Source organism: Haplochromis burtoni, unplaced genomic scaffold (genome assembly GCF_018398535.1).
Source record: "Haplochromis burtoni strain Fernald_Lab_line unplaced genomic scaffold, NCSU_Asbu1 Contig_1956, whole genome shotgun sequence".
Classification (NCBI taxonomy): Eukaryota; Metazoa; Chordata; class Actinopteri; order Cichliformes; family Cichlidae; genus Haplochromis; species Haplochromis burtoni.
In genome coordinates this window covers 3,558-11,513 of record NW_024584317.1, presented here as the reverse complement: position 1 = coordinate 11,513, position 7,956 = coordinate 3,558, and the positions used below count along the sequence as shown (strand labels likewise).

Genomic DNA, 7,956 nt, shown 5'->3' with positions numbered 1-7,956 from the left:
TGTGTTTCTTATGTCATTTTATTACAAATTATCATTCAATCATTTATTGGAGACAACCATTATATAGCATTAAGTCATTGTTTAATAAAAAGCAGTTAAAGTTTAAGCTTTGATCCCATAAATATGCACTGAGGTTTTCATGTTCTGTTAGTGGATTAAAAGATCATTCATCTCTGGCTGCGCAGCAGGACTATGAGTACAAGGAGGAAGATCAGTCTTCATCTGCATCATCAAAGGCAACGCCAGTCGCTTGCTGCTTTCTGCAAACACACATGGACAGTAGCTTTATTTCACTCACATCAGTAGCATCACTGCTCTATTGAAGTCCTGTAAGAGACACCATACTTTTTAACCCCAGGGTTGATGAGCGAGGACCCCGGAAGTCTTCTCTTCATGGTCATTGCTGGAGCGCTGCTCTGCTGCTGCCAGGGCTCAAACTCTAAAGGAGAACAGTTTTGCATTAATGAAAACGTTTAATTGCCCAATTACCTTTTTAAGCATGACATTTACATGTCTCCTTTTACTGAAAAAGATGGAATACTTCAATGTACATATAAGCACCGGATAAAAGATCATTATTGTATTCAGTACTTACCTCAAAATTACCCAACACTAAGAAAATCCCATTTTAAAATCACTTAAAACAGTTTTAATATATTTAGAAGAGATTGCATTACAGCTGAAAATAAATGCAAATTTATTATGATGTTAAAAGAAAATTTGAGCCTCTTTCAAGATTAAAGTTTATTGTGACTGGTAGTCCACACTTGCAGAACCACATCTATGTGTTGGGGTTCTGTACCAGTGGGCCAGTTTCACAAAACATGCAGAACTACTCCAGTCAAGGCATAATGGCGAATAAATATTTGTAGTACAGTCAAACTGAGTGTTTGAAACTGTTTACAGATGTCCACGGCAACCATCGTTTATGTGGTTTTGTTTTATTTTTTTCCCCTTACTTCTTCCTCATCATATGAGTTTTCCTTTGGGATGAATAAAGCTTTTCTTATTCATGATGGAGAACAAGGGAAACTTCCAATATGATCCACTATTAACAGGTACACCTGTAGCCCCAAAATCTTACTTTCCTTCTGGTAATTTCCATTGTCTTTACAAAAGATATACCCATTTGACATTTCCCAGGTATTTTGGTTGCAGCAAAAAATTATTATGGATTTCACAACAGATCACAACATGATCTGTTGTACAGCCTCTTGTAATTTAATTTTACACATGAAAATGAAGAGCAGCATCTCCTGATCCAAGCCAACTTCAGCTACCATAACCATACTGGATTACACATACGGGAAGCTTCTGTTGTGGTTTAATCATGTTTCTAACCTGCAGAGTGTCCTGCTTTACATTCCTGACTGAAAGCATGCATCAATGGAATCATTTATGAGCAAACATCCATTAGGTTGTATAGAAAAGTTGGCCACAGCCAGTGTGACATCACATTTAGATTTTGAATCCTTGGTATTGGAGATGGCCAATGGTTATTTGAAGCCAAGAGCCATTTCACAAATGTATACCTGTGGGCCGTCTTTGGTTTTTCACTGGACTGGCTGAGGGGGGTCCACTTGAGGGGCCACCTGTGAGGGGACATGTTACAGTCAGTACTGATCTAAAAGGAAGTTAGTTTTAATTCTGCATAAAATGAGTCACAACTACAAAGTGAATTCACTGTCAAGCTGTGTGAGGCTGTCAGCCATCGTGAACAGCAGCTCCCTCAACTTGTCTGTGGCCTGTGGACCTTCCAGTCTGGACAGAGTTACACTCAGGTCTCCTGGACTGGATCCCAAACGCAGCTCTGCACCAACCTCATGCACGGAAACAGACACATCTCCACTATTGCAGGATGCCCTGAGGAAAATAGAGCTATATTCAGCCTCACTTACCTGACCACAGCTTTTTATAGTCCCATGCAAGAAGTGATGCATGCAGGAGTTGAGTGTGGTCTCACCTGAGTTTTAAGACATAATCCTCTGTAGATTTTAAGGCAAACCGCTGCCCCTGAACACACAGGGAAGACAGAAATTATGACAGTATACTGAGTGAATGAGAAGAAACCCAGAATACTTACAAGGTGCTTCAGACTGTCCTTAGTGTACTCCACACTCCAGACATTTGCAGCATCTGTCAGACTACAGCACACGATGTTTTAGTGCGCATGTGTGCCTAAACTAATGCGCTCACCGTCAGACTTTCACTGTCAGTTAAAACTAAATTTTATACCACCGGGGTAAAGGCCGTAACATCAACAAACTACTAATACTTCCATTTCCTAGCTTATGTCCAAGTACAAACGTATTTTTCAGAATAAAAAAGATTTAATTTCAAATGAACTCCGGCTAATAACAACATCTGACTCACCAGACACTAAGCATTCCGTCTTTCCTGCGAGTGTAACAAAGGAATTTAGATTGGCTTGTTTTATCCAACACGGTACAATAGGAATTTACACTAACATCCATGTCTCCACTATGGTTCACAGAAGAACAATAAAAGAAAAACAAGCGTATGCCTCTTGCATGCCCCAAGAGTACACCGTTTCATAGCATGAGTGCCAGACACCTTTGACAAGCGCCATCTTCTGGCTTGGAATGGTTACTTCACTGGCTTGCAGACTACGGGGACCTCTCCCTCTCGATGTAATCGGCATACCAATTGTTGAATGGAGGAGTAAAGATCTATACTTCTGTTCCTGAATCCAGAGCACACACTCAGTAGCGGTTTTAGATACGGGCGACACGGGCGGTTGCCCGGGGCAGCATCGTGGTGAGGGGTGGCATCACGGGCATCGGCAAAAAAGAAAAAAATGCTTGAACTCATGCTGCCCCGACGTCAGCCAGGGAATGGCACAGGCACTGATCGGTTTTCTATCGCCCATTTGCTGGGGGTAAGGGCGCCCTCCTGCTGCTTCCGGCACGGGGAGGAGAGGCCGGGGCGGCGGGGGATTCTCTGGCTGGTTGGAGCAGCATCTAATAATAATCAAAACAAACCAACAAACACGAAAACACCAGACGTCCAGGGCGCCAAACAGGCTAGGACCGCCACTGCACACACTTGTACACCTGTGTTAGCAAAATAGCACTGGACCATGCCCTGTGGACATTAACTTTATTGAAGAGAATACTTGCACCTAATTCAACTTCTTTCCCCCTAAGAGGAAAATCTAACAATTCCACTGCACATCTTACCTTCACGTGTTGCTTATTTACTATAATAATTCCATATGCATTTTCTTCATCTTATTGGGTTGAAACTTTCTTGATACCTTATATCTCAATCTGTTGCCATGTCACCATCACTAAGTGAAACATCATAAATAAACTATATGTTTTGAATATGTCTGTGAAGGTTCTCAGTCATCCAGGTTATCGTAGTCAAAGGAGCTTGCAAAGAAAAGCGTCTGGACACCTCAGGGTGTCCTGTGGGAGGTGCTGTGGGAGTATGGGGTGTCTGGCCCATTGCTATTACACTGAGGGAAAAGGGAAAGAATGTTAGCCAATGGAAGAGGAAAGGGATCAAACTTAGTAGATATAATGTAATAAAAAGTTCAAAACAAAGGAGCTTGCAAAGAAAAGCGTCTGGACTTCTTTAAGTTGCTTGAAGACATTTCACCTCTTATCCGAGAAGCTTCTTCAGTTCTAAGGTCAAATGGTGGAGAGTCCCAGATATAAACCTAGTGGGAGAATCCCCCCACAGAGGGAGAAAAGGACCCCCTGATGATCCTCTAATCGCCTGAGCCAAGGTGTGAAACTGGGTGTGGGTCCCAATCAGCCAGAGTTTCGGGTGTGTTCATTGTGAAACCTGGCCCCACCTTATCATGCGAATTCCTGAGGTCAGATGGCCCAGGATGTGAGTGGGCGTTAAGGCGTCTGGGAAGGGATCTCAAAACTGGATTATAGATGGCAGAGAGTTGGTGTCGTAAACCACCGCCTCTGTTCAAAGATGGTCGCTCACAGTGGACATAGATGGCTTCTTTCACTCCTCTTTCAAACCATCTGTCCTCTCTGTCCAAAATGTGAACATTGGCATCCTCAAAAGAGTGTCCTTTATCCTTAAGATGCAGGCATTCTAACAGCTTGGTAGTTTGGTCAGGTAGCTTTGTAGACCCCATTAACTGCTTTGATTTGCTGTGAGCTTTGTCATAGCTTGGTTCCATCTTTGTTTGGCATCTTGGACACTTTGGTTAATGTGGATGTCATTGTTGTTTGTAGGAACCTTTTGCTGTGCTACTGTGATTGACACTCATACATTTATTCCAGCTTTGTTGGTTTGTTGCTGGAGTTTTGGCAAAACAGTGTTGTGTGGGGGTGTTTGTAGCTGCAGATTATTTAGTGTTGGACACTTGTGATGAGATCTGGTGTTCATTTAGGTATAGAGTAGATATTTATTTGCTATTGCTGTACAGGTTAACTGTGTCTCCTGTTGAACCTATTTGCAAGGATAGACTTGCTATCTGGAGCAAAGAGTGATGGCCTGCTTGAAGCTGACGCCTGTGTCAACCCCCCCCCAACATACTGCTTCAGAAGCACTCCTTTGAGGCTTTGGAGGTTTTTCCACAGTCACTTGATCAGTGACATCTGAAGCTTCATTTAGAACTTTTAGAAGAATTTTTAACTGCTTGATTCAGTAGTTTATAAAGAAGTCCATCATTTGCGGGATTTGTGGAGTGTTTTGTGGTGAGCATTTTTCCTTTCCAGTTCACAATCAATTCTACCCCCTGGTCAAAAATATGTATAAGAAAATTGGCCTAATATAATATAATTTATAAACATACCTGTCCACTGATTATCCAGTTAATTGCATAAGTACAAGGAGGCAGGACCTCACAGCAGAAGTATACTCCATAATGTGTTGTACATTATTATATGTATATTATATGTATTTTTTATCTATTGTATTTAACAACACCAAGAAGCTACAAGCAAAGAAAGACCACACCATGGCACATGTTTAAACAAGGAAAGTTTATTGATGAAAATTATTTATTTAACAAAAAAACATAACAATTTTTTCATCCCAAACAAGTAAGTTCAAAGCAACACAATGGTGGCCCAATATCAGACAGAATTGTGAACTCTGTTCTGTGGAATGGGCAATCATAATGGAAAAAAATCAAAGGAGTGAAAGGGTTTGACCCTTACGAGCACACAGAGTGGACAAAATACGTTAGCGTGCTGCCCAACTTTCACCACGCTCATATTTATAATTATACGGTTCTTGGAGTGAGTGCATACACTCATGAAGTTTAGTAACTTCAGGTCACTGCAACAAGCCGACGGATGGGTACAGGACCTTGAAATGCACCATGTAGAACGAAAGACCATTGTACATATCACAAGTTTACCAGTCTCACAAATCGTCTTCATAAATACACATTCGTTAACCGTTTATTAATAGGACCTTTAAGCTCAACGGCAATTAATTAGTAGTGGAAATAATTTCTGGTTCGCATTACAGAAATGTAGCAGTGACAATAATATTGTATGCTGTAATCGTACTGGGCAATTAGTGATACAAAAAAACCCTGTTTTATCCTGTGAATAAAAGTATGTTTTTGTCAATGTACCATAATAACAGAAGTGAAACGCAATATTGTGTCAGGACAATTCACTATTTATGCACAATAAACAAAGGAGCATAGCGTGACAATTTCTGTTCAGCTCCAGACTTGCTTGTAACCTATATCACCAATTATGTTAAGAAAAATGATGTATTAACTACTACAAAACACCTTTGTGGAAATGATTTGGAGCAGACTAACATATGAGCTGGAGTGTTCTGGGATGTTATATTTGGTCTTCGAATGGCTGCAATCCAGGTCGCCTCTTTGTTACTTCGGAAACATGGCTTGAACAATTTCTCTTCAACGACGTAATCCGATAACAACCGATCTCTTTACCCGTCAGCTTCCCGTGGCTGTCATGCGACCGGCTATTGCAGTTAATAATACAACAGCTTCTTGCCATTTTTTTTCTTTTTATCGCTGTGTAATGTAATTTCAATTGAAAGCCTGCGTGCGCTAGTACCTCTTGCCACGAGTTCCCAGAATCCTTTGCGGTTTTACCCCTGAATGATGTCACATTTTCAATCTCTATTCATTCACTCTCACATTCACACTGGTGGAGGTAAGCTACAGTGGTACCCACAGCTGTCCTGGGGCAGACTGACAGAAGCGAGGCTGCCATATCGCGCCATTGGCCCTTCTAGCCATCACCAGTAGGCGGTAGGTGAAGTGTCTGGCCCAAGGACACAATGAGCGAGACTGTCCAGCAACCTTCCGATTACAAGACAAACTGCCAATTCTTGAACCACGATCGCCCTTTTTGAACTTGGTTTATTGGAAATTACCCTACACTGCATACTTTAAATCTCACTGCGCATCTGTCATTCCCCTTTGCAGACCCCTTTGTGTAACCCACCTCCTCCCCATCTCCAACTCTCTTTTTTTAACAATATTTTTAGTCATTTATTTTCACAAACAACCCATAATTACATAATATATAGCACGGTGGCACGGTGGATAGCACTGTTGCCGCACAGCAAGAAGGTCCTGAGTTCAATTCCAACACCAGGCTGGGGTCTTTCTGTGTGGAGTTTGCATGTTCTCCCCGTGTTTGCGTGGGTTCCCTCCGGGTACTCCGGCTTCCTCCCACCCTCCAAAGACATGCAGCTTGTGGGGATAGGTTAATTGGATAATCCAAATTGTCACTAGGTATGAATGAATGTGAGTGCGAATGGTTGTCTGTCCCTGTGTGTTGGCCCTGCGACAGACTGGCAACCTGTCCAGGGTGTACCCTGCCTCTCGCCCTATGACAGCTGGGATAGGCTCCAGCGCCCCCCGCGACCCTGAAAAGGATAAGCGGAAGCGAATGGATGGATGGATGGATGGATATGGTGTAAAATTCACAGCAATGAAAAACAAAAAAAAGGAACAAACAAACCGAAAACCAAACACACAACACCAGCTCAGATCCATCTTAACAATACAATACCTGTGGTTCCAATAGTATGCAGTTCGAACACTCAAGGAAATCCTTGTAGTAAAATATTAGAGACATCGGGTTATACATGATTCACGTATGGTTCACAGACCTTAAAGAATTGGTCTGTTTTTGAGTGTAATATACTCCAATGCTCCTCTTTGCCAGCCTTTAACAGTTGGTGCTTTTTCATTAATCCACTGCAGTTTGAATATTCTTCCTCGCAGCTTAGGTGAGAATACAATACAACCTCCTATTAGTCTTGGATATTAAATGCTGGCTCATGAGATGACACATGTTCTCAGACAAATCATACATGACCCAGCAGTTTTCAAAGAATGCAAACTTTGTTATTACAACAGCTGCCAGAAAAGAAACTGGTTGATCTTGATCGGTGGTCATTGCTCTCTCTCTCTGGATTTTAACTAGCTAGTACTGCTGGCTATTTTTCTAAGCCAAGATGATCTTAAAAGAGATGCTAGCATTAGCCATGTTAGTCCGTTACCTTCAACAGATGGTCAGGCTGTCCACAGGTGCACACGTGGAGTTTCAACTGCATAGTCCCTTCATCCTTCATATATCTGTGTTAGAAAGAGTGTAAATACTGAGGTCCAATGGTCTTTGTACATACAAAATTCAGTAGTAATTAGGACTTTTTTTCTAGGCATTCGTTAAAAATATATACCTTATTTATTTTATACCAATTAAAGGGATAGCTCAGTAGGTAGAGTGGTGGCCCCATGATCGGAAGGTCGGGGGTTCGACTCCACTGAACGGCTACCCTTAGGTACCCCAGAGCTAGGTACCGTCCCTACACACTGCTCCCCGGGCGCTGCATTGGTGGCTGCCCACCGCTTCACTGGGTGAATGGGTTAAATGCAGAGGAACTATTTCCCTATGGGGACAAACACATACACATTACAATACAATACACATTACATTACAATACTACACTAGTAATGGC

At 42.0% G+C, this 7,956-nt stretch overlaps 1 protein-coding gene across 1 annotated transcript; it reads right to left on the bottom strand.

Annotated features, from left to right (window-relative positions):
- paxx (PAXX non-homologous end joining factor) lies at positions 1-2,781 on the bottom strand. Its single transcript, XM_005952659.3, has 7 exons — positions 2,374-2,781; positions 2,084-2,144; positions 1,964-2,013; positions 1,685-1,863; positions 1,533-1,592; positions 346-439; positions 1-260 (listed from the first exon to the last, which is right to left on the bottom strand). Exons 1-7 carry the CDS (start codon positions 2,472-2,474, stop codon positions 212-214), a joined length of 594 nt encoding a protein of 197 aa, XP_005952721.1. The 5' UTR covers positions 2,475-2,781; the 3' UTR covers positions 1-211.
- Positions 2,782-7,956: the final 5,175 nt, after the last annotated feature.

Excerpts from the sequence above, each read along its gene's own strand:
- paxx (XM_005952659.3), bottom strand. The coding sequence starts at position 2,474 with ATGGATGTTAGTGTAAATTCCTATTGTACCGTGTTGGATAAAACAAGC. Across the intron at positions 2,145-2,373 it reads GACGGAATGCTTAGTGTCTG|TCTGACAGATGCTGCAAATG; the intron begins GTGAGTCAGATG and ends CGTGTGCTGTAG. Across the intron at positions 2,014-2,083 it reads AGGACAGTCTGAAGCACCTT|GGGCAGCGGTTTGCCTTAAA; the intron begins GTAAGTATTCTG and ends CTGTGTGTTCAG.